At 51.6% G+C, this 26,547-nt stretch overlaps 1 protein-coding gene across 6 annotated transcripts in view; it reads left to right on the top strand.

The window, feature by feature from the left end:
- VDR (vitamin D receptor) overlaps positions 1-25,859 on the top strand; it is a 55,861-nt gene extending 30,002 nt beyond the window's left edge. For 5 of the 6 annotated variants that reach the window (XM_033436471.2, XM_033436469.2, XM_033436466.2 and 2 more), the window contains 7 exons: positions 4,620-4,750; positions 12,038-12,222; positions 12,420-12,540; positions 15,726-15,897; positions 21,426-21,577; positions 21,747-21,863; positions 23,119-25,859. In XM_033436471.2, coding sequence (XP_033292362.1) covers positions 4,620-4,750; positions 12,038-12,222; positions 12,420-12,540; positions 15,726-15,897; positions 21,426-21,577; positions 21,747-21,863; positions 23,119-23,378 — 1,138 coding nt within the window. In that variant the 3' untranslated portion in view covers positions 23,379-25,859. The remainder of the gene's footprint in view (positions 1-4,619; positions 4,751-12,037; positions 12,223-12,419; positions 12,541-15,725; positions 15,898-21,425; positions 21,578-21,746; positions 21,864-23,118) is intronic. The other variant, XR_004485589.2, reaches the window with a different exon arrangement.
- The last annotated feature ends 688 nt before the right edge of the window (positions 25,860-26,547 follow it).

Raw genomic sequence — 26,547 nt, 5'->3', positions numbered from 1 at the left:
AGAGTTTAAACCCAAACAGATCCATCTAACCAAAGTCTGTGTTTCATTTAAATTTTTAAAATAGCTATAAAGGGTGGGGTTTTTTGTTTTTTGTCTGGTTAAGTAATGCCTGTGAATGGTTTTTTTTAAAAAAGATGTAGACAGTTCAAAAGGGAACATAAGTGAAAAATAAGTCTCCTTCTCAACCCAACTCTCAGGTCCCTACCCACAGGATGAATTCCTGGAAGTGGCTTTACTGTGTGAAAGGCTCTGTGCACTTTATATATTGGTAGATACAGGCATACCTTTGCAGATACTGTGTTTTTTTACAAATTGAAGGTTTGTGGCAACCCTGCATTGTCAGATGATAATTAACAGTTTTTAATGATAAAGTATTTTTTAATTAAAGTGTATTCATTGTTTTTGTAGATGTAATGCTACTACACACTTAATAGATCACAATATCGTGTAAACATCACTTTTATATGCACTGGGAAACCAAAAATTTGCGTGACACGCTCTATTGCGATATTGGCTTTATTGCGGGGGTCTGGAACCAAACCTGCGATGTCTCAATGTATGCCTGTATTGCCAAATTGCCCTCCACAAAAGAGGCCTGCGCTCTTTACCAGTGCTAACCTACCTTCCCTTAAAGTTGGTTTTTCTTTTTTAACCCACCTGCTGAGAACCCCTTGATGTCACCACACACAGATGTGCCCAGTGGGTCTCATTATCAGACCACACAGGCAGGCCTTTCATATCAGGAGCTCTGTAAGACATCTACATCCACGCTGGGCTCTGGGATTTCTGTGACACTAGAGCTGCAGTGGAGACAAAGCTCAGAGCTAGTATTTGGCCCCAGTTTTGGGTTTTACAAGGTGTGTCTCTGCTGTCAGGGGTTACCTACTGAAAAAGGACCCTCCTGTCCCAGGCCCGAGACCCTGGCCCCAGGCGCTCGATGCTTTTGTGAGCTGCTTGTCTCATGTTTTGATGAGTTGGTCTCTGGTGCAGGAATCCGTCAATGTCCTTTCTCACCCTGGCTTTCTAGAAACTGCATCTATATTTAGCCTGGTGGCACCACCCCTAACCACCCCCCCTTCCTGAGCTGGGGTATAATTGCCAACCATCCAGAAAATGACAGGGTCCAGGCTGAGAGCGCTGCTGAGGAAATGGGCTCCCTTGGAAACCCAAGGCTCCTGTTTCTCAAAACCAAACCAGCGCCCAGACCATTAGTGTTAGGAGGAAGGTAGGGCAGGGCACGGATCTTCAGGACAAAGCACAGAGCCAGGCCTGGCCAGTCTGGCTGCCCTAAGTCCTCGTGGGCAGAGGCTAGCTGACAGCCACATGCGTGCAAGTGCCCTTAGAAGGCGGGAGAACGCGGAAGAACTGGGCTTCAGAGACCAGGGAAACTGTGTCCTGCCAAACAGCCATGCTGGGCCAGACAAGCCAGAAAGGCCGGCCCCAGAGCCCAGGCTCCGGGAAGGGCCTGGGTCTGACTGCTGGAGTTGGTGAGAGAGCTTTCCCTGTCCCAAAGGCTGACCCCACACCCAGAGCATGACGACGTTGTCCGTGATGTGCAGCCTCCGTCTTCCCAGCCACTGTCCAGCACTTGCCTCTGATCCTGTCTGTAGAGGAGCCACTGTTACTGTTTGCTTTCGTAATAGTAACTTCAGAGCTCCATATGTTTATAGGCTGCTTTCCGCTTTGCTCAAATAATGTGCAGACACAGTACAGGGCTGGTGGGCTTCAGGAGAAGGTGTGGCAACGGGTGAAAACCACAGGCTGCGTTCTTACCACCCGTCTGAGCGCTGCTGTGAGCCTGGCCAGTAGAATTTCTAACATCTTTCTTCCTCCCTCCCTCCCTCTCTTTCTCCTTTCCTTCCTTCCATCCTTCCCTCTCTGTCTCTGTCCCTTTCTCTCTCCCCCTGTCTCTCCCTCCCTCCCTCCTTCCCTCCTTTCTTCTCTCCCCCTTCCACCACCCCCTTTCTCTCCATCTCTCCCTCCTTGTCATGGTCTTGGTCCTCCTCCTCTTTCAATCTCAATCCTGTTGGGCTTCATACTCCTAATATAAGGTTGAAAGCAAGGACACTGGTCCCCCTCCCCCAGTATTTTCTCTTAACCCGGCTCTGCATCCTCTGGGTTCCCACCCCAGCCTCTCTGGAATCCACTGCTGTCAGACAAGGTTGGGCTGAGCAGCTATCTTCCATTCTCCTGTGTGTGGAAGCCTGGGTCAGGCTTCAGATTTACAATATGAGAAAGATAAAAGAAAGAGAGTGAAGCTTCAAAATCTTTTTCCAAGCGAATTTGCAGTTGGGGGAGGTGCGCACTGGTGAGGGGCAAGGGGCAGGCCCCGTAGAGCCTGAGGAAGGAGAGATGGGCCTCGAAAGGACACTGGGGCCCCCTCCCTCCTGGGGCCTCGGGAAGCTCTCAGCCCCCAGCGCAGGGATGTGAGAGGCTTTGGCTCATGTGTCTAGAGGTGCCGTGATGTGTGTTCTCCTTGGTGCCCGCGGCCCTAGAGAATGAACAGGGCGACCTCTGAGCCAGACAAGACAGTGGGTAGGAGGACAGAGCAGCCCCTCAGCTCAGCCCCCAGGCTAAATGTGTGGTTGTTTAAAAAAAAAAAAAAAGGAAATGAGAGTTCACTCTAATTAGAAACTTCTGGTCCTTGAGTAGGGTTAGAGAATTATGGGCATTCTGGGGCCCGAGCATTTGTGGTATAACAGGTGGGAAGGAGAGAAGGGAGTAAAAGGGGAGCCAATCTCATGTCCGGGAACAGATCGATGTGCCCTGTGGTGATGACAGTATCTCATTTCAGGTTAACCAAGGTGCTTCTATGTTTTTCTGTTCCTCTGGGAAGCTGCGGTAAACGTATGGAAGCACAAGGAAAAAAGGCTTTCTGTTTCCATAGGCAAGGGCCTGGGATACTGTCTCTCCCTGAGGAGTCACTGCAGGGGCAGGACACGGCCTTCAGTGGGCTGGACTGGGGGCTAAACCACCCGAATAGCTAGCACTCCTCCACCTCCCCGTATTGCCCAGTCTGCTGGTGACCCCTTGGGTGTGAGGGTTGTGATGGGAGGGTACCAGGGCCGAGGTCCAAAGCCAACAGCACCTGCTTCCCAGACCACTGGGTGCCCTTTGCCTTGAGCTGTGCTCAAGGGCCAGCTGCCTGAAGCCGTTCGCCTGTGAGCTCAGCTTCATCGAGCTCCTTGAGTTTCTGGGTATGAAACAGTATGTCCAATCCAGGAAGCTAAAAGCTGAGCCTCACATTCCTGAGGTCCCAACTTGGGAGCCTCAACTCTTTGCTAAATCGCCTCAAGTAAGTCTCTTCACCTCAGGGGTCCTATCCATAAAATGAGGGGTGCCCTAAGGGTCTTAGAGTCTGACTACCTATGACTTCCTGTTCCTCTAGTCTCTTCTCCCCTCTCCCATGGGTCAAGTTGGTTTGGTCCCCGTATGTCCATGTCGACTGATGAACGTGTTTGTCCTAAATCATATGTGTTCCAGTGAATGTGAACAATAAGTCATTTTTCAGCAAAAACATAACTAGTATATGGCAACTGGAGAAGACGATATCAGTAGCTTATCTCCAGGAGAGGGAAAGGGTCGAGCCCGGACCTTGGCTCCTAAGGCTTGGGCACCTCCACAGCTCCTTGAAAGAGGCTGTTGCTCACAGAGAAAGTGATTCTGCCACCATCTTCCCCCAGCTAAATCCTGGCACCTGTCCTGGGGCAGAAAAAGCGGGGCCTCCCCTTGCTGGGGCTGGCGAGAGTAAGAGGAACCTCCAGGATACAGATGCTGAGAAGCCTCTGGGGAGCTGTCCTTTACGCAGCCTCATGAGCGTCCCATGTGCCGTGGCTGGGAGCAGGGGAGAACGCCGGAATTAGGAAAATGAGCCTTTGGGCTTGCAGGCATGCCTGTGCGCACACACACGCACACGCACACATGTGCAAACACACACACAAACGTTTACATAGGCTGTGGGGTGGAGCGGGGGGTGCCAACTAAGAGCTAAGAGCTCTTTGGTAGTTTTCTGTTCTTACAGAACTCTTTAACTTCCTCTACCTTTCCGAAAGCCGAGGCCAAACCTCGAGGCACCCACCTGCTCCTGTGGCTGCTTCTCCTGCTGGGCAGCTCGTCTGGGTGTCTGAAGCTATGGTTTGGGCCCTTTCTCCCTTCTCTGTGCACCTGTGCACATGTCTGTCCCTGAACCGGGGATGCTGTAGTCACAGATCTCTGACTCTAGAAGACTTAAAGAGATAAAGCTGAGACCAGCTTCATCGCCTCTCATGAATGCACTAAAGGCAGTGAGGGCAACTCTACAGATTTCAGTATTAAAATGGTTTTTTTTGCTAGCTAATTCACTCACATTTCCTGTGTAATAAAAAGAAAGGGAGAAAAAAAAAGAAAGAAAGGGAGGAGGAGAGTACTGTAAAGGTAAGTAAAACCAATGATGGGGGCAGAATAGGAAATGACTGGGCTGGGCCGCCATCCTCCTTGGGAGACATAGAGCCCCGGGGTGGGGGGTGGGGGGGCATTGGCAGGTCTCCTGATCACAGCCCTCTCAGGCCACTCTCCCACAGGGCAGGGCCGAGGGGCTGGGAAGCAGGTGACCCAGCCGAGGGTCTGTGCTCTCTCCGCAGACGGAGCATGAAGCGGAAGGCACTGTTCACCTGTCCCTTCAATGGAGACTGCCGCATCACCAAGGACAACCGCCGCCACTGCCAGGCCTGCCGGCTCAAGCGCTGTGTGGACATCGGCATGATGAAGGAGTGTGAGTTTCAGGGGCGGGGCCTGGGCGGGGCGAGGGCGCGGTCAGGGGGAAGGTGGCTGCCGTTTATGCAGGTTTGGCCAGCAATGTCCTCTTGCCCTTCCTCTGTAGCTGCCGGCATTTGAGGCCTGTGTCGGGAGTCCGGGCATGAGTGGGACCAGCAGCATCAGGCAGGGTGGCTGGAACTCCAAGATCAAAGGCCCAAGGAGTCCTGCCAGCCTTTTTAGGATCCGTGTATGTGTGTGTGTGCGTGTGTGTGCGTGTGTGTGTGTGTCCTGAGGCCCAGGAAGGGCCCGTCCTGTGCGAGGCCTGTGAGGAGGGACAGGCAGGGCACTGCCTACATGAGCCCCCCCAGGTTTGTCTTCCTCTAAGACGTCATCGCCATTCTTACAGCAGCCTCTTTCCAGGACCTTCGGGGAAAGGATGAGGGTTAAGGACCCCAGGGTTCTTTGGACTTTGGGAGAGAGGGCTGCTGTGAGTGGGGAGGGGCAGGAGTGATGGAGAGGAGAAACATTCAGAGCCTGGCTGTCATGGGGGTTCTGCCCCACCCTAGCCTTCCAGCCACTCTGGCCCAGTGAGCAGATCCGAGGGCTGGTGTCCAGGACTAGGTGGAAAGATCCTGTAAGGGGAAGCCCTAGACTCTAGGAGGACCCTCTAGGTCCAGATTGAAAAAGAGGATCGATCCTCTAGGACTTCCTGCCCAGCACTGGCATTGCAGAAGAGGACCAATGTGGCAGGTTAACAGGTTCTGACCCACTGTTAAAAGCAACCCTTGGGGGGCTTCCCTGGTGGCGCAGTGGTTGGGAGTCCGCCTGCCGATGCAGGGGACACGGGTTCGTGCCCCGGTCCGGGAAGATCCCACACGCCGTGGAGCGGCTGGGCCTGTGAGCCATGGCTGCTGAGCCTGCGCGTCCAGAGCCTCAGAGCCTGTGCTCCGCAACGGAAGAGGCCACAACAGTGAGAGGCCCGCGTACCGCAAAAAAAAAAAACAACCCTTAGGGACTTCTCTGGCGGTCCAGTGGTTAAGACTCCGTGCTTCCAACTCAGGGGGCGCGGGTTGGATCCTTGGTCGGGAACTAAGATCCCACATGCTGTGTGGCGTGACCAAAACAAAACAAAACTAAGCTAAACTAAAAATAACCCCTGGACTTTGCATCTGAGCTCTAGTGCCAGTTACTTGGTAAGCAGAGTAACCATTGAATTCAGTAGACCCTGGGAAGGGCTGGCCAGGCCCTCCCCTGGGCTGGAAGCAAGGGCACTGGGCTGGCCTGGTCATGGGGGCCCTCGGCACACTACTCCCTGCTCTGTGCCTTTTGCTCACCCCCGTCTGTGAACTGTACCCTGATCCCTTCCAGGGCCTGGGATGGGGGCCGTGCCCTGCTAAGCTATGGGCCTGAGGAGTCTCAGGAGGGACATTCAGATACAGCCACCCCTGGAGGCCCTCCTGGCCATGGGGCCAATTCTGGGGGGCGGGGGGTGGGCATTGGAGACGTTAGGTACAGGGGAGACGTGTCTGGAACAAGGAAAAAGCCACAGGACAGGGCTGAGGGGATGGGAAATTTCTTCCTTGATGGGAAAAAATGCTCTGTTTTTGGGAAACAGAGGCCAAGTGGTGGTCCCAGTGAGGCCTCCTCGGGCTTTGACAGGCTCCCTTCTGGTGAGCCATGGCCCCTCACTCCCGATACCAGCTCCCCAGCCAACGCCAGCAGCCCTGGAAGAAGCTTCCAGGGCATCGTTCCTCCTCGCCCCCATGGGAGCATGCAGGCCTGGGCACGCTGATCACTCCTAGCCCGGGTCCCCTGCCCCGCCCAACTCCTGTTTATCCTGGAGTCATGGAGGCTCAAGGCCTGGGTGCCTCGTGGAGCTTCTCACACGCTGGCTTAGTGCAGCCTGCTCTGTTCAAGGTGCCAGGCTGGACGTAAACAGGAAGCAGTGTGCGCCACCCCTGCCCCTGCCCCCTCTGAGCACACAGCCTCCACAGGGCAGGGGGCCATGGTTCTAAGGCTCCAGCCAACCAAGAATGGCCCAGAGTTACACCTGGAACTCAGTAAGGCTCTGCTGCAGGAGTTCTGGTCAGGGCCAGCCTCACTGATGTCCCGGAAGTGCCCCTCCTTTGTCTCAGGAGAAAAGAGATGCTCCATCCGCTTAGAACAGGGAGCACACTTAGAAATCACCTGAGACCCAGAAAGGCAAAACTATTAACACCAGGATTGGAGTCAGAAGGCATGCTGGAACTAGAATCCAGCTCTTTGTCCCTCCTGGATCCCTCCTGGTCCCCGTGGAGAGCACTGCACCCACCGTGATGAGCAGGCCTTGAGTGTTTCAGGGTGCTTCCACCCCAGGAACACCACGTGGTGGGGGGCCAGCGATCCAGAAGTGGGTGCCCACCCCCAGCCCCCGGTCAGCTTTGTGCCTCAGCCAACCTGATCTCAGCCTCAGTCCCTCGGACGGAGCCCCGTGCCCCCCTCCTGCTCTATGCCCAGGGCAGCCCTGTGCCCACCACTCTTGCCGGGCTAGTGCAGGGAGCTGTGCTGAGTTAGGGATGGGCTGGTAGAGCTGCGTTTTGGGGTCTGGGCCCCAGAGCTCCATTCGTAAGAGAAATGTTGGGCCAACATGAGGCTTCTTCTTCCCACTGCCCCAGAGGGAAGGTCCTCCAGGAAGAGCTCTATTTCCTGCCTCAGGTTAACCAAGCTTTGGGGGGCCTGGAGCTCCCCAGCTCAGGTCCCCTAGGAGAGCTGCTCATGTATCTCCCAGGCTGGCTGTCATCCCCAAGGCCTAGCCTCCTAGAGACAGCTGAGTGTCAACATTAGTAAAACCACAGGGCACCCCAGGGCTCCCTCTGAAGGGAGCTGCAAACCCAGGCTCCTTTCTGCTTGGGACAGGGAGGTGGCCGTTTCTTAGAGGAGGCAGAAGCAGCTGAGGAGATGCCTGTAGGAACCAATGTTTATCGACCACTTACTGTACCAGTGTCGGGCACTAGTACTTTCTTGTTAAAGTCTGACAACAATCCCTAAATATGTAAATGCTTCCGTTTTTATTTTTTGTGATAGATGAGCAAATTCAGAGAAATTAAAATATCATGCCTCCAAAGCTAATAATCTAGGCCTGTTTCCAAAGGTCAAGCCTGTGGGCTCCACCCCAGCACAGCCCCTCGGCCCCCCTCCCCTTTTCTCCCTACTCCCCTCAGTGGGCCAGAGCGCCTCCACTGTGCATTTCCAGGCACTGCCTGGGGCCCTAAGAGACGGGCGGAAGAGAGTTTGTTCCCGCTAAACACTCTGTCTCTCTTCGAGTCCAGGTTGACTTGATGTCCTTGGAGCCCAAGGCATTTCACAGTTGAGCTCTGGCCTCTTGTAGACCTGGCCTGCACATGTGAACTTGTTTAATGTTTTTATACATGTACATCTTTTCTGCCCAGCATGAGCACAGCCCCTGGCACATAGTAGGTACTCAGTAAATATGTGTTGAATGATTGAATATTAGCTCCCCATTATGCTTCTTTGTATCTCTGCGTCTCCCACTGATTTATCTATCAGGAAGATCTCCCAATCTGATATTGTCAATGTCATTCATTTGGGAAAATTTCATGTCTGTTTCCCTAATGCTGTCCTTAGGCCACCTGTGGCAAACTGAAATGTTTTTACCTTGTTCGTGCTTTCAGATCTTGACTCCCTAACTCTATTCTAGACTTTATGGAACAGGGAATATCTTGCATGGGATTAACTTGAGCAAAGCCATTTGCACACTCAGCAAGGACCTGGGAAGCAACTAAGCAGCCCTACAGATTTCGCAAAACCCCTGTACAGAGCTCATGTCCTTTATTCACTGGAGAGCCCATCGATGGGCTTTTAACTTGAGTGGCTTTTAACTTCAAAATGTGCCTCCTAGTGAGAAATAAATTTCTATTGTTTAGTCAAAAAAACACAAAAAATAAAACAAACAAACAAACAGAGTGTCCTCCTACATGATAATAATGGTATTTTTAGTAGCAATTCATTGAGAAAATGATTCTTTAAATCCTATGAAATTAACAGTCCCTTTAAACAAATGACTTATTTCATAAGTCACAACAACATCTGCACATGTGAGAGAATTATGACTTATTAGTCCCCAGAAAATGTTGCCTGGAGAGAGGCCCACGGATTGGCAGCCTTCATTTGAAACCAGCGGATCTTAGCATTTCTTCCTCTAGTACCGCATGTGGGATGGTGGTCACTGTTCACTAGAAGTGAGGGAGAAGATCAGTCAGTGTCATAAGGTTAACCTCAAATCTCTTCACTTTTTCCTTTTAAGGTAAATCACTTACAAGCTTTGCGACTTTATTTACTTTTTCATACTCTTCAGATGGATTGGAACACCTTGTGTGTCAGGACTCCATGGCTGAGGACCAGGGTCCTGCTGAACATTCATGGCCAATTATAGTCACAGGCAGTATGGGGTAGTGGTTAGAGCCAGACTGCTCAGGCCCAAATACCAGCTCCACCACTTGTCTGCTGTGTGACTCTGAACAAGTTTTATAGCCTCTCTGGGCCTCACTTCCCTCATCTGCAAAGCGAGGATAATAGTACCTGCCTTAGGGGTTATTATAAGGACTAAGTAATGTGAGTTAATATATAGAAGCAGTTAGAATAGTGCCTGGTACATTCAAACAAACCTCTATGTTTATTAACAGTATTTTTTATTACATACAGCTTGATCACCAGGATTTCCAGCTCCCGACAGATGAGAAGTAACTCTTAAGGGGGATAAAGGCATACTTCTAGAGATACACAAATAAGAAGAGACAACACATAGCTGAAGCGAGCGGGCTAGACTGGTATGAAAAGTAGTACGAGAACTCAGAATCACAGCTGAGTCATATAGTGCATATAGGGAAACAGCCCGTACAATTCTGAGGTCATAACCTTGTCCCTGCAAAGTCCAAGAATTATTCAGAATGATGCCTCTGAATCATCAGGCAAAGGTTACATGATGTTACGGGTGTTCTGTCACAAGGCATTCTGTCTTGAAAATACGTCCGTCACAATGATTTAGATTAAAAATGTAAGCTTTGCTCAGTGATCTGGTGGACTGGCATGCGGCGTGCGCCATTCCGACATGGTAGGGAACGCGCAGCATTGCTATACTTCGCACCGTTCTTTCCTGAGCCAGGATGACGACCGGCACATAGTAGGTACAGCCAGTGTTGGTGTGTTGGGTGTCCAGTGCGTCAGACTATTGAGGAAGCCTCACTGGGCTAGCCTTGGTGCAGAAGACACAGGCACTGTAGGATGTGGCCCCCACCCTTAGGTAGCCTGCAGCTCCAGCGAAGGAGACCTTGAACTTCTTAGGCTCTCTCTATAAAGGTATTTACGGGGACCTGTACTAACCGTAAATGTAACAGAGTGAAAAACGATCAGGTGCCAGTGTGTGTGGGAAAAACGGCTCACTGCAGATCGAGGTAATAAGAAAGCCTCTCGTCGTACGAGAGGGCTGTGAACTGGGCGCTGGAGAACCAATAGAGCTTGCATGGCTACTGGGGAGAGAAGACCCAGCTGGACAGGCAACCAGCACAAGGAGAAATGCAGTGGCAGGTCATGTTCACAGGTCAGCAGTCCCAACGTGACTAGAGCAGAAGCTGTGTCCAGTGGCACCGGGAAATGAGGTTGGAAAGTTAGGGAGGAGGGGAATCACGGAGAATCTTGACTTCAGTTGGGGCATGGTAAGCAGGAAGGATCCAGAAAAAGTTTCTGAGCAGGAAAATGACATCACAGAATCACAGGGGGTTATCAGAGCCCTGTCGGGGCTGAGAGGCATGCCTGTGGGCACACAGAGCCAGCCCCCCACCCCTCACTCCGGCTCCGCCTGCCCCGCAGGTGAGCAGGAAAGACCCGACACCTAATCTCAGCTTCCCCAGGCTAGGGCCTCGCACCCTGCCTTAAACGGGATGCTCCCTCGCCCACCCTGCTCGATCTCTTGGGGTCTGAGCAGACACCCTCTGTGGGAGGAGGGCTGGCAGCTCTTCGGGCAGGTGAGTCAGTAACCTGGGCGTGGTGTCCACCCCAGTCTTCCTCTTGCTATAGTTTGTCTCATCTCTGGAAGAAACAGGCCATCTTTCGTAGCAGGCTTCCCTTTCCTGCTGTGCCCACTCCCACCCCGGACCGGCTCTCCCTCCCCGCCCCCGCCAACTTCTCTCGTCTTTCCCCCACCCAAGGGGCCTAGGCCAATAGGCCTTTCTCGAAGCCGGGCACCCACCCACTCTGGGGTTCTGGTTCCTTTTCCTGCTCTTGTGAAACTCTCAGTTCTGTGGGCAGATGCCCTGGTAAGACCAGCACAGAGCAAGCAGCTGCAGGCCGAGGGCCCCAGCGCCCACTCCTGCCGTCAGCGCTCTGCAAGCCCCAGCCAGGAGGTCTGTGTGCCCGGCTGCTGTGCAGCACCCCTGCTCCCAGCCCCGCCCTCCCGGCAGCTGCCCCAGCACAGCCTGCAGGGGGCAGGGGATCCCCGAGGTGGGATACACTGGCCAGTTGCTGGAGAGAGCTTCCCAGATTAGAGCTGTGAGCTGCTACGCTTGAGGACTTCCAGAGGACCCGAAAACTTCCCTGGGCAGTCATTCCAAGACTGGATTGGCTGAGGCAGGCGTTGTTTGGGCCCAACCAAAGAGGCAGTCTTTCTACGTTGGTCATAGTAGATCACCAACATGGCAACTTGGATGTGGGGAAGGCCGTGTGACGTCTTCTCAGCACCTCCTAGCCTCTATCGCCGTGACTGTGCACCCTCCCTCCCCACAGTGTCTCCCTCAGGATCAGGAAATACAGGGACGGGGTAGAAGCTACAAGAACAAACGTTTAGTGAGCGTCTGCTCTGTGGTAGGCCTGCATTCAGGTCTCAAAGCAGTCGGTCCTTTGAGGTAGGATCCCCACATACGCATGCCTTAGGGAGGAAGGAACAAAACAGGGACTTAGAAGAGATCATATGGTGCAAACTTCTCATTTTAGAAACAAGCAAACAAAAGCCTGGAGAGCTCAGTCTGTGCAGAGTCAGACACCTTGTTATTGAGATCCCAGGCTCCCTAACAACGCCCAGGCATCCCATCTCCCCAATCCTCTATCTCCTCCTCTCTCACGCGTCTGCCTTTTCAACATAGAACACGCAATCTTCCATTCGTATTGTGGGCTTGGGGTCCCCGTGGCCGGACGGCCCGGTGAGCTCCAAGTGTGAGGCACAGCCCCTTCCATCTCGTGCCTTTACCTGGAGGAAGATTCCTTGGAGGCGCTGCAGGGGAGCCCTCCTGACTCCCCCCTTCCCGCCCCACAGTCATCCTGACTGATGAAGAGGTGCAGCAGAAGCGGGAGATGATCCTCAAGAGGAAGGAAGAGGAGGCCTTGAAGGACAGCCTGCGGCCGAAGCTGTCCGACGAGCAGCAGCGCATCATCGCCATCCTGCTGGACGCCCACCACAAGACCTATGACCCCACCTACGCCGACTTCAGCCAGTTCCGGGTACAGCACGAGCCACCAGCAGAGCCCGGGCTTGGAGGGGGACGGAGGGCCAAGAGGCATCTGGGCACAGAACCTGGGAAGGGATGGAGGCTGGCCTTCTGACACTGGGGAGGACTCCCCCTCCTGTCAGAGATCAGGCCTGGGGTAGGAAGGTGACCTCCAAGTGTGGGCCTCTGACGCTCCACCTTTCCCTCCAGCCTCCGGTTCGAGAGGGTGAGAATGAAGGGAACCATCCCTCAGGGCCTTGGTTCATACAGACGCCCAGCTTCTCTGGAAACTCATCCTCCGCCTGCTCAGATCGCTACACCTCCTCTCCAGGTAAGTGGGACTGCACGCCCCCTCCCAGAGAGCCCAGAGCTTCCCCAGCCCACCTGTCCTTGGCCGCAGCTGGAAGGACAGCACTTACACACTGTGTGCCAGGCAACGTCCTCAGAGAAAAACCTTTTTTAGAGAAGAGGCGGGGCTTTCCTGAGGGCCCACGTGGAGGACTCTGAGGAAGGGGCCAAACAGGGGTCTGGTGGGCAGGGTCTGCCTGCAGAGCCTCTGTTCTTTCCTCTAAGCCAGGCTTCGGCCCCTGGCTCCCTCCCTGGGAGTGACCCGATTCCTTTAAATGGTACTTTGACGCGGGCCCTTGGGGGTTTTTTGTTTGTTTCATTTGGGGTTTTGTTTTCTCCAGTTTTATTGAGATATAATTGACATATAGCATTGTATTAGTTTAAGGTATATAACATAATGATGTGATATATGTATATATTGCAAAATGATTGCCACAGTAAGTTTAGTTAACCTCACATAGTGACAAAGATGCTTTCCCCCCTGTGATAACTTTTAAGATGTACTCTCTTAGCAACTTTCAAATATAACAAACAGTGTTGTTAACTACAGTCACCAGAGCCTGAGTCTTTGGAAGGTGGAATTCAGCATGGAAGGAGAAGATGTGGGTCCCACTACAGCCCGCCTTCCTCTCAAGCCCTGGGGGGCCCCTAAGGCCTTGGAGGACCTGTCTCTTCCAGCTCACCCTTGCTTTCCTCTTATAGTCCTTTCCTACATTTCTCTTCATCTTCCTGCCTCATCCTCCCCCTGCCCTTCCCTTCATCCTTCTACCTCTCACCCAACCCAGCTGCCCTCTGGTTGGGGCCTGTAGAAAGGCAGGGATGGAAAAGCCCCCTCCCCTCTGGGGAACTAGAATCCTCAGATATGGTACTTCCAGACTCATTGATAGATCTGTGCCCAGATCCAGAGGAGGTGGGAGGGCTCCCTGTGTCAACTAGACAGAGATAACAGTGGAGTTGGCCGTGTGTCTACTCACCTGCATGGACCACTGCACAGATAACTGATCCTCTGAGCCCCTCACCTTGTAGTTAACCTTGTAGTAACCCCTCCCCTGTGGTAATTTTCTCTACCCACTTTCCTGCTCTTTTTACTCTATGGTATATTCATTTTTATCAATGAGGGTCAATCTGGGGACTTCCCTGGTGGTCCAGTGGTTAGGACTCGACACTTTCACTGCCGAGGGCACGGGTTCAATCCCCGGTCGGAAAGCAAAGATCCCACGAGCCTTGCGGCACAGCCGGGAGGAAAAAAAAAAAAAAAAGAGGGCCAATCTGCATGCTATACATTGGTCTGTACTTCAACTTTTCATAATAATTTAATATTATTTAGAAGTTTTGATTTCTTATCATAGGTTAATTAATTTGAGGTGTTTACCAACCCCCCTTGGTATGTTCAGTGTAGCATATATTTATTGAAAAATTCAAACTAGTTAACATTTTTAACTTTAAAAAAATTATTATATAAAAGTAATATGTGTTCATTGTAGACATTCAGAAAATATAAACTAAATTATGTATATTATATATATTATATATAATCTTTAATCCTACCACCCAAAGATAATGTATCTTTTCCCAATTTTTTTATATATATATTTTTATTTTATTTATTTATATATGTATAAATATATATTATTAAATATATAATATATATATTTTATATATATATAAATATATAAATATATTTTAAAAAATATAAAATATATATAAAAATATGTATATATAAATATATAAAATATATATATAAATATATAAAATATATATTATATATATATATTATATATATATAATATATATTATATATATATATTATATATATATATTATATATATTATATATAATATATTATATATATTATATATATATTATATATATATAATATATATTATATATAAATATATAAATATATATAATATATATATAATATAATATATATTATATATAAATATATAAATATATATAATATATATAAAATATATTAAATATAAAATATATAATATATATTTTTTATATATATGTAAAAATATATATTTTTTATTTTATTTTTTTATTTTATTTATTTATTTATATATAATCTTTAATCCTACCACCCAAAGATAATGTATCTTTTCGCAGTTTTTAACACATATATGTGTTCAGAAATGGAATTGTGCTATACGCAGTCGGGTAACTTGCTTCTTTCTCTTGATAGTATATTGTCATATCTTCATACCATTCAGTACACACCCAGAATATAATTTTTAAAGGCTGCATAGTATTCTGGGGTGTAATGTACATAACATATCCAAACCCCCATCACTGGATATCTAGATTTTTTTTCCCAGCTCTTCATTAAGATAACAGTATGCTTGTGGCTAAATATTTGCACTTATTCTGAATTTTTCCTTATGTTGAATTCATGGAAGTAGGATTACTGTTCATAGAGTGTACATAATTGTAGGCTTTTGGCCATCACGGTCAGATAGCTTTCTAGATTAGTTGCACAAATGTACGCCTCCTTTATACCCCAGAGCTGCACAAGGATTGCCTAATTCCCTGCATCTTTACAAACACTGGTGTCAACATATAAACGTACTTGCTTCTAGTTTAGAGGTGAAAGGTAGATGTTCTTCTTGGCCATTCTTTGATCACTAGTGAGGTTGAACATTGTTTTCCACAAGTTTATTGGTTCCAAATACATCTTTTTTTTTTTTTTTTTGCGATACGCGGGCCTCTCACTGCTGTGGCCTCTCCCGTTGCGGAGCACAGGCTCTGGACGCGCAGGCTCAGTAGCCATGGCTCACGGGCCCAGCCGCTCGGCGGCATGTGGGATCTTCCCAGACCGGGGCACGAACCCGTGTCCCCTGCATCGGCAGGCAGACTCTCAACCACTTCGCCACCAGGGAAGCCCCCAAATGCATCTTTGATTTGAGATCATTAGGAACAACATGTAAACTCACATCTTAAAGAAGGTCTCTTATCTCAGAGTGTCTCTGATATTTGATTTTCCTGCCCCACTCTGCTGAAGGAAGACACAGAGAACCCTAGGGGGAAGCCTGGGCTGAAGTGACCTTGGAGAGAGATGATGACTGTGGGATTCCCAGCTGGCCCTGCTGCCAGGGTGTAGGAGGGCCTCGCGGGGCCTTGCAGAAGCCTGGCTCAAGTAGTTCCTTCTCCCTCATCCTTCCCCAGATACGATGGAGCCAACCGGCTTCTCCAGCCTGGATCTGAGTGAAGAAGACTCTGATGACTCTTCTGTGACCCTGGACCTGTCCCAGCTCTCCATGCTGCCGCACCTGGCTGACCTGGTCAGTTACAGTATCCAGAAGGTCATTGGCTTTGCCAAGATGATCCCAGGGTTCAGGTAAGGAGCTTCTGGGACATCCAGGGAACAGAGTCAGAATCCTAGACTGAGCCTGAAGAAGGCTCGGAAATTACCAATCTACTGCTTCCCAAGATACAGCCTCAGGCCCCACCCCAGACCTCCTGAGTCAGAATCTCTGGGCAAGGCCCAGGAATCTGTATTTAAGAAGTGCAGCCCATCCAGCATTACTCGGCAGGCCAGCACTGGAGAGCCATCCATCCCTTATACTTTCTATGTGATGGAACAGGAACCCAGTGAGGTCCAATGGCCAACACCAGGATTTCTAGTGTTGGAGCCCACGTGTCAGAGCCGGGTTAAGAACTCTTAGTTCACTGCTGTGTCCACTCCAGCTGCCTTGGATCTATTCCTCATATTATCCTTTTCAATTAAGCCTACAGTAATCCTGCACACCCAATTCTGAAACCAGGATGAAGTGATAGAGAGGAAAAAGGGTTGGGCTAGTGATGTAATTTAGGAATCCTAGAGGGAGACGCACTTGTACATATAACCTGGGCATCTTTCACCCAATTTACCCTTCACTCAAGGCTAATCATACTGAGATCTTTTTTGCCAAAGTAGGTAAGTATAAGGAGCTCTACTGGAGTAAAGACCCTCCCTTATGGATTCATTCATACAAATTTCATTCATTCATTCAAATGTTCTATTGTTTTGGTAATAATGCTATCTATAATACTTATATTTAAATGGTCATACAGTGTTAACTATTCTTAAAAGTACATAAAAGTTGACGCTTTTGCTAGATATGCTGGGAGGCAGTTATATCTATATTTGTGTATATCAATAGCTTCATTCTTTCTAAAAGTTCATTTAGAACACTGTCACCAAAGAGATATACATTGTGGTCAAGAAATAAGTGAATAAACTTCCCTGGCGGTCCAGTGGTTAAGGATCCACCTTCCACTGCAGGCGGAATCCCTGGTGGGGGAACTAAGATCCCGCGTGCCACATGGCGTGACCAAAAAAAAAAAAAAGAAAATTAATTAATATCGAGCAATACTCTCATCATTTCAAGTAGTAGCAATAGTTGCAGCTCTAGCAGAAGGGGTAGAATGCTCCCTCAATACTGATGCTTGGATTCAGCGCTAGAATACTGGGAGATGGAAAATGACTGGACGTTGGCCAGCTCTGGATGGAAGCTAACACAAGGTGCCGTTTATGGTTTGGTGAATCTCTGGTGCGTAGGGAAGCCATCAGCTACTGTCTAAATTGCTGCATTGCCAGCTAAATGATGGTAATTCACACAGCTAAACCCAGCGCATCCCAGTTTGTTTCTGTCCTGAGACAACCTGCTCTGTGTTATTTTATGCTTCACACCAATTCAAATAGCAGGGATTCACCAATGTTCTTTCCTGGAATTAATGTGAAAATTATAAAGGAGAGAAACCATCAAATGGTGTTGAGACACGCTTACTGTATTGCACGTTTTGGTTACATCAAAAAGAATAAAGGCCACTCTGCAGGCAGAACGGGTGTCACCTGTGAGGTCAGCATCGCACTGGGCCTGGGATTTACCCTCCAGAGTCTTTCCTTGGAACTGATGGCAACATTGCGCTTAGTACAAGTTCCAGCTCCCTCCCCTACTCTTCTCTTTACTGTTTGCAAACTGCATGTGTTCCCAAAGTCTTGTTTTGTGCAAACAGCTAGAGAAAAAACACTTCAAGGTGTTGACGGATACACTGTGGCGGGTGGCTCTCGTCCTAATTCCAGGAGGAGCAGCCCTCACCTACGCAGTCCCCAAACCTTGCCCAGTGGGGAGCTGGACCAGAGGGCACCCGAAGCCCTGTCCAGATGCTAAGGTTTGGTGGCTAGGATTGCCCACGGGGGAAAACTGTCCTAAAAAGAAAGTGACCCATTTAACCGGATTACCCCAACGCAGCCCCCTCCACTAAGTGACCTGAGCCCCAGTTTTTCTCTTGGCCCCCATCCCTTCCCTTCGCCACATATACCCTCGCACAAAATAGCACCACCTGCCCCTCAATTCCTCTCCCCAAGGATGAGCTGAAGTCTACCGCCTTCCTTCCCTTTCAAGCCTCATTCTCCAGAGTTCCCTGGTCTAGCCCTGCAGTCCTGGCCGAAGTGAGGTATATATGAGCAGGTATTGGAGCCGCCCAGCTATGGAGGCAAAATCAATTAAATCGATCCTAAACACACTCGGGTTAACTTTTCTGGCTTCAGCATGTCTTGAGAAGACCCAAAGTGGGATGTTTTCCAACAGAAATGGAGCAGGCTTCAGCAAGAGCTCTGTGGGGCCTTTTACGTGGATGCCCCCTGGGAATGGGTGGAGCTGATGCTGCACCTGACGGGGGCCAGAGCCCAGGCTTCCACAGGACCCAGGCGGGGCCAGCCCAACAGTTCTCTGGTTCTGCCGGTTCCTGCACTTAGAGGTTCTGTTTTTCCAAGAAGTGAGAGAACAGTGGCTGCGTCCCTGGTGGCTTTGATCTTGCTGCCTGGAGGCGGGGGTGGAGGGTGTGGGGAGGGCAGGATGAGACGTCTGTGTGGGTGAGTGGAGGGGAGAGTACAGGACAAGATTCCAGTGTGGGCGGGACTGGATGGGCTGTGCTGGGTGTGGACTGCCCTGTGGTGTGGCCTTGGCCCTGCCCCTGGCTCCCACCTCTTCTCCCTCAGCCTCTCGGTCTGCACCCCACAAATCCCCCTCCTTCAGCCCTGCAAAAGAAATGCATGGAGGAAGTGGTGTCAGGGGCAGAGACTCCATGGCCAGGCACCGTCTTGGATCCGAGAACCAAGGACCACAGGTTTCACTGCCCAGAGGGGCGCATGAGGGACCAGGCCCCAGCCCCAGAGGGCTAAATGCCTTCAACCTCACTGCCATTTCCATCCCCAGGGGCTCCTTCCTGGGTCACAGGCCTGGGGTCATAGTGCTTCCCTCCTCCTATGCCCTTTCCTCTATATTCACTTATTCATCTGTCCAACAATCAGCTTGCTTATTACATAAACTGTGAGGGATAAAAGGTGACTAGGACACAGTCCCTGGCCTCCAGAGGTACAGCGTCTGATGGAAGAGATAGACATATGGATAGCCGCGGTGAAGAGATAAGGGCGCCAAGAGGTACTGAGGGAAGGCAGATGGGGAGAGGCTGGACCCTGCCTAGGGGGGTGGGGAAGACGAGACATCCCCAGAGCACCTCACAGGTGCCCAGAAGTGGCCACAGGTGTGGAAACTGATCAGGGTGTAAATATTACTCAGGTCCAGGGAGGAGGCCCAGAGCCGGAGCTGGTGCCCATCACAGCAGGAACGAGGTCTCTTACTGAGTTCCCCTTTATCTCCACCGCTACCGCCACCCACTACCATTTCCAGTTCTGGCTGTGAGCTGCACTTAGAAAGTCCCTGTATTTCCAGGCTGTGGGTGGTAATTTGAGGTCATTCTAGGTTTGCTTTCATAGAAGTAGTATGTCTGGATCACAGCAGGCAGTGATCCCGCTGAAATCTCTCTAGCCAGGTACCCATGGGATGTTTGTTCACTTCTGGCCATCCATTTTGAGTGGGCCATTGAACAAAAGGTTATATACAAAGATGTTCCTCATGGAATTCCTTATAACAGCAAAACTTAGAAGCAACCAAAGTGCCCAAAAATAGGTGGCTGGGAGACTGTATTTTCCAAAGATTTGATAATGAACTTGTTTTACTCGTATAATCAATTAAAACCCAAATGAGGGTGGTGTTAGTTTTTATTCTTTCAATGTGGATTGAGCACCCAGAAAAGGGTGACAAGGTTGATGAGACATCTAGATGCCATGGCATCAGGGCTGTTTATTCCAGAGAAAAGGCAAGGAGGGACATGGTGGCTTTCCTTAGATGGTTAAAGGGATGTCCCACGGCTAATGGAGAAGTCTGGTTCTGTGTTCCTTGAGAGGACAGAACTACAAGCAATGGATGAGTGTGTGATCACGTGGCTTAGAGCCCAATAGAAGAGGTTATTAACCCAAAAACCAAGCACCTCATGGCTGTATCCAGAGGCCAGAAGCTCCCTGGCACTGGGGGAGTCCTGCAGAGGCTGTGTGAGAGCCGTCTATCAGAAACGCTGAGGAAGGAATTGGACCACATAGCCTCTAAGTGGGGCCTTCCAACCCTAGCACTTTGTGATTTTCCTTCAGTGCAGGCCCTTTGGCGGTCATCTAATCACGCAAGCCCTTTTACGCCTCCTCATACATCACCTGTTGATACAGGACTCTCATCAGTTAATATCCGTTTCCCACCTTTTTACTTTCCAAAGTGCAGCCACAGGGGATGACAGCCCATCGACAGGATATCCAGGAGGAAATCCACAGAAAGAGAAAGGGAGGAAAAAGAGGAAGCAATTTGATCTGTGCGTCCTGCCTTTTCCTTGTCATTGTTCAGACAAGCCCAGCTCGTGACTCAGAACAGTGGAACTATTCATGAGCCTCTTGACCCATCAACACATAGCTGTTGACCCTCTCCTCATGCTCAGGGCTCAATGAACGGTGTGAGGGCAACACTAAAGTCATTAAGAGCTGGTGCTGGCCCTCAGGTAGCTTACGATGAAGAGCCAGAGACAAGTATCTGAAGGACAGAGGCAAAGAAGTGGAAAGGGCAAACTAGGATTACAGGCAACATGCAGCAGGTCGGAAAGGAACGGCTCTAATTCTATGAAGAGAATCGAAGGGTGGAGGGATCCAATGGAGACCTCACTGGATTCAGGACCAGAAAGGTGGGGTGGAGCAGAAGATGGGCGCTCTAAGCTGGAGCTGTCCCATGTTCAAAGGCATGGTGGCATGAGAATGCCTAGCATCTGAATGTGGAGTAGTCCGATGTTGTTAGAATGGAGGGTTGGTGGAGTCTGTGATGGGAACGGGGGCTGGAAAGACAGGTTGGAGCCAAGTGACGGCGTATGGGCTTGATCCTGGGGCATTTGATAGTCAGTGGGGATTTCTGAGCGCAGGAGTGACACGTCCCTGTAGCAGTAGTAAGAAAGGTGAACGAGAGACTTGACTCCAGGAGTCCAGTAAGAGGCAACTGAAAAAGATGCTGGAGCTCTGAATCAGAGCAGCCCAGTGGGAGTGGGAGTCCAGAGATGTCCTGGAGACAGAGTTGACTTCACTACGGGAAGGACCGAAGGGCAGGAAGAGGGAGAGGGAAAGAAAGCATGGGAGCCACTGGGGATGGCTCTGGCCATGCTTTTGCAGACGACCATATTCATGCCATAGCCCTGGGAGCTTCTCCAGGCTCTATCTTCCTAACCCTAGAAGAGCCATGGCTGCTCCGACCTTGGAGACCCTGGAAAGTCGCTGGGTTTTCCGTGTCTTAGTAGCTGAGCTCCATCAGTTGGCATTTGGTCACAGCTTTGAGTTGTTCTCAAGTCGTTCTCCCTCAAGAAACAGCCTCGTTCTTTCCAACCAGGCTGCAAGCTCCTCGAGGGAGGACCCAGGGCACATGCTGGTCACCTGGCAGGTGTATACCTGTCAGAGCACTGCACTGGTTCTCATGAACCAGTAACCTGACCTCTCCCCCGCCGCCCCCTCCCTGGCAGAGACCTCACCCCTGAGGACCAGATCGTGCTGCTGAAGTCGAGTGCCATTGAGGTCATCATGCTGCGTTCCAACCAGTCCTTCACCATGGACGACATGTCCTGGACCTGCGGCAGCCCGGACTACAAGTACCAAGTCAGTGATGTAACCAAAGGTGCGGCTGGGCTCTGCCTCCTCCTGCCCCGGCTGCACCCCTCCCGGGGTCATGGGCCCCACCAGGCACATCAGAGGGAGTGCGGCAGCACCAGGGAGAGAAGGGTGAGTGTCAGGCCGGAGGCGGGGTGGGGTGGGTGCCCACAGCAGCTGGCCGTTCTCTCTCATAGCCGGACACAGCCTGGAACTGATCGAGCCCCTCATCAAGTTCCAGGTGGGGCTGAAGAAGCTGAACTTGCACGAGGAGGAACACGTGCTGCTCATGGCCATCTGCATTGTCTCCCCAGGTACCTAGCAGTGTGGGGAGCAGGAAGGAGGAAGTCCCGCTGGGGGCCAGCAGGGAGGATTGGAGGGAGAAGTGAGCACAAGGAGAGACCAACAGGGAACCACCCACTTTGCTGGGTCCGCCCAGCCGGTGTGCTGCGTGTATGTTGACGGTTCCCTCACTACCCTTGGCCTTGCCCTAGCAAGACCATTGGTGATTCATGGGTGGAATTCTGAGGAACCAAATAGGTGGGGCGTCTCAGGCTACAGACAGTACTCAAGCTCTGCTCTTGTGTGAACTGGACTGACCTCTGCTGACACTTGAGGTCCCCTGGGGATGGGGCACAAAAGCCTGGGGCCTGATAAGAGGTTCTGCTGGCCCGACAGACAGTTTAGCTGCCTGATTTTGGAGGCAGGGTGCTGTGATCCTTGAGCTCTTCTGCCTGTTTGGGGTGGGAAGAGGGAGAGAAGCCGAGGAGGGAGGTCTTGTGGTTCTGGGGATGCTGGATTCCTGATGAGGCCTCCACTGGGACTGTGTTCAGAGAACAAGCCAGTGGCCTTTCTCCAGGGATGCTTTCCTGGGCTGGGGGCCCCTCCTCCTGGCCAGTGAGCATTCACTCATTCATTCATTCATTCATTCATTCACTCAGCAATGATTTACTGGGCTTCGGGCAGGAACCAGGCACTATGCTGGGCATAGGGACTCAGCGGCAACGAGGACACAGACTTCTCTCCCAGGAAGTGTAGAAAGAGACATGAAACAAATACTTTATTTTAAAAATAAAGAAGTACACGATACATGATGCTACAGAGGGTATAGCAGAAAGTGGGAACCTGATGTCGTCTGGGGCATGGAGGTACGGGGTCATCAGGGATCGCCTTCTTGAGGAACGTCCTTTAAGCTGTTACCTGAAGGGTCAGCAGAGTCAGGCAAAGGTAAGGGAGCTGAGTTCTGGGCAGAAGGAAGACAAATGTGAAGGCTGGAGTGCAGAGAGCATGGCTCATCGGGGTCCTGATGAAAGATGGAGCACAGAGACAGAAGGAGAGAGAATAGGTGGGGACAGGCCCAGATGGCCCGCAGACGGACCTGAGACTTGATCCTAAATGCCACGGGAAGTGGCCGAGGGGCTGGGGAGGACTGTGGTGTCACAGGTCAGCAGCCGTCCAGGAGTGACCTGGGAGGATGCTGAGGCTGGGGGTCTGTCTGTGTGGGCGGGGGGAGGCCGAACGGTGAGGCAGCTGTGGCTCAGAGCTCCTCGCCCGCCCGTCTGCCCACAGACCGTCCTGGGGTGCAGGACGCTGCGCTGGTCGAGGCCATCCAGGACCGCCTGTCCAACACGCTGCAGACCTACATCCGCTGCTGCCACCCACCCCCAGGCAGCCACCTGCTCTACGCCAAGATGATCCAGAAGCTAGCGGACCTGCGTAGCCTGAACGAGGAACACTCCAAGCAGTATCGCTGCCTCTCCTTCCAGCCCGAGTGCAGCATGAAGCTCACGCCCCTCGTGCTCGAGGTGTTTGGCAGCGAGATCTCCTGAGGAGGGCAGCCTGCCCTGGCGCCTGGGCGGGGCTGCCTCTCTGGGGCCGGAGGCTGCCCAGCTCTCCCCACTCCTTCTGGAGTTCAGCCCCTCCTCTCCCACTTCCCCTCCCTGCCCAGCCCATCCTCCCTGCTGCCCAACCTAACACCAGGTCCCCCTTACCTGCAGGCCACGGGCTGCCCCCAGTGCCTCGAGACCTCAGTCATGAGGAATTGCTCTTTATTTGACAAAGAATCTTGAATGGGGGCAGAGGGCAGAGGCTGAAGGTGGGCCCGTGCCAGGGGATACCCCCCCCACACTACAGAAGTGGCGGCTGGCTGGTGCCGAGGGGACAGGCAGGCGGGAGAGACGCAGCCATTCCTCAGGGACAGAGATATCCTCACCTCTACCCAGCTCCAGGCCCACACGCCCAGAGCCTGGTGGGATCACCCTTCCTTCGCCCCACCCACGATAAACACTGACCCGTGACCCACACCTCATCCTGCTGCCGCTCTGTCCTGGGCAGTGTGCCACGATGGGGCCTTCTCCCTCTGCCTTCCTACCCTGGCCTGCCCAGGACACTCACTGCCAAGGAAGACCAAAACCAAGGTGACTAAAGTCACAGCCTCCCCTCATCCACCTCTGCTGGCCAAAGGGCATTTGCCTAACCCCACGGTGCCCACCTTCTTCCCATCGCCATGGTAACATTCTCCTCCGGAAGTAGCTGTGGTAAGATGGGCTTTCTCCCCACGGCGGGGGCCACTGGCCCAGAACCCGTGTGCTGAGAGGCCAAGGAGGGAAGAGAGCAGGGCCCAGGCAGTGAGGGGACAGGCAAACCCAGCCTGAACGTAAGAGTAGTCGATGGAGGCCACACCCGTCCTGCCGCCAAGCCCACAGCTCCTCAGCCTGGAGCTGAGGGGTTGGCCGAGGCGGGGGCTCTCCCTCCATCAATCCACATGGCAGGACTGAATGGCCCCAGGCTTCAGAGAATCGTGGGCACCATCCTCATCCTCACCCTGCCAGTGCCTTACCTCCCCCCGCCAAGAGAGAGAACCGGCCGCAGGCTCCAGGGCCCTCGCGCAGCGGCCAAGGGCGCTGAAGGGGCCTGATCCTGGGATGGCCAAGCGTGGTGACCCAGAGGCCATCCCACTGTCTGAGCCCCCCAGCAGCCTGGAGAAGCAGGTGCTGCTCTGCTTACCAGCGGGGCCTCATCTTTCCCACCTGGCAGGGTGGGATGGGGGAGAGGAATTTCCAGACCCCCAAAAGCCCAAGCCCTCCCTGCCCACCTAGTTCTGCTTCTAACACTGCTGTCCCCCGAAGGCAGTGCTTCAGCACCCTGGGTGGGGGGACAGCGGGTTGGCCTGGTGGCTGGTCAGTGAGAGCACTGGGGGGGAGTCGGGCGGGGTACTTCCTTATTCCCACCCCCCACCCTGACGTCAAAAGGGACCTGTGAGGCAGGGCGGGGTAGGGCCACCGAACCTCAAACTCCCCGTATGCAGAGCAGCTCAGCAGGTGGGCACTCACAGCCCGTGTACCCGGTTGGGCTTCTCTGGGGCATGGGTGACAGGCATGCCAGAGCAGAGCAGAGAGGGCTCCTCCAGGATCGACAGAGGGTCCTTCAGATCATACTCAAGTTTGGGGAGTTCAGCCGCGCTTGCTTTCTCAGCCAGGAGGAGGTGGTGTCAGCAGGATGCCCCTCTGCCTGCGTCCGCTGTTCCCTGAAGACCCCGGCAGCAAACCAGCTTACCTCCACGACAGCCGCCAGTGTCTGCTGGCCAGTGTTTCTTCATCTGACAGCCACCGTCCCTATTGCGGAACCGTCCTTAGACTCAGTGTGATGTCTGTTAGATGGGGGTGTCTTCAGACTCCATTTGGTACCACATTCTAATATAGCGGGTAGTAGGCGCCACTGATGAAGCGGTATTTATGGGTGATGACCTACGTTGTGAAAATTCTACACGTTAATTACTGTTGTTGTTATTTTACAAATTAGGGAGAGACCCCTGGGATTTGATTTTAGCTGCAGAACACATTGGTCCAGTTGTCAAGTCAGTGGTAGAAAGGGCTTGAAAATCTCTGACCCAGTTCAATCCCCTTGTTAAAGAAAACTGACGCTGAGAAGGTGTGACTCACCCAAGCTCGTGTAACTAGTTCAAAGCAGCCCCAGGACTGGACCCAGACTTTGGACTTAGGGTCCAGTGCTGTTTTCACTACATCATGCTTGAGCTCAGACTCCATGTCCCATGCCCCTTGTGGCTGACCTCATCCCTGGGGGAAGCCCTGGGTTTTAGACAGAGCATGTCCAGATCCCAGATCCCTGCCTTGCTTCCCTGGGTTGTCACCCCACTGACCCATCAGGAGGAGGAGAAGGGACACCTCAGCCTGTGTCTCAATGTGAATCACACCCCGGCCCCAGTGTGGCCTTGGCCGGAGAGGGTCTCTGCCGCAGCTCGGCGTAATGCTGTTGCCTTATCAATAAAGTGCATCTGTCTTTGTACTGTCTTCACCCTCCCGGCGCTCCCCTGGACCTGCCTTCCCCAGGGAACATGACAGGACCCACTGAGAACGCCAGTTCCTCAGCCCTGGGGCCCGTGACAGCTCAGTCTAGTCCCAGAGGGAAGTCCAGCAGCTGGGAAGATGAGAGAAAGTGAGGCTCCCTGGGGCTGAGTTGGGAGACAATGTTATCATCTTTTCTGTTTTAGAATGAGAGAATGTGAAGGTAGACATTCATAAATCTCAACCTTTTTAAACTATATTATTGGAAAGCCAGGAAAGTCTGCACCAAAAATGCCCAATAAACGAGATTCTGGGAGATGGGAAAACCCTTCTCTGGCCGACTGGAAAAAGTGGGAGAATCTGAAGGAGGCCAACAGGGAAGCTTGGAACGTACAATAGATCTGGTTCAATCTGGGAATAAAGCAGCAAAGAAAGCTTTGAAGAGGGCCTCCTGCGTGATTTCCAAAGAGAAAAAAAAGTTTGCCAGAAATTTGTCAAATAAACCAATGAAGAAAGCTCTGCTATGGTAATAAAGATGGTGCATACTTACACAGCACTTACCTGGTGGCAAGTACTGCTGTAAATAAACGCTTTATGCAAACCAGCTTGCTTTATCCTTGTAAGGACCCTAGGGAAGATGGACGACTGTTACTCTCATTTCGCAGAGGGGATAATTTACCCAAAGCCACAGTGG

This window comes from Orcinus orca, chromosome 11 (genome assembly GCF_937001465.1).
Source record: "Orcinus orca chromosome 11, mOrcOrc1.1, whole genome shotgun sequence".
NCBI classification, from domain to species: Eukaryota; Metazoa; Chordata; class Mammalia; order Artiodactyla; family Delphinidae; genus Orcinus; species Orcinus orca.
This window is presented reverse-complemented; position numbering and strand designations above follow the sequence as displayed.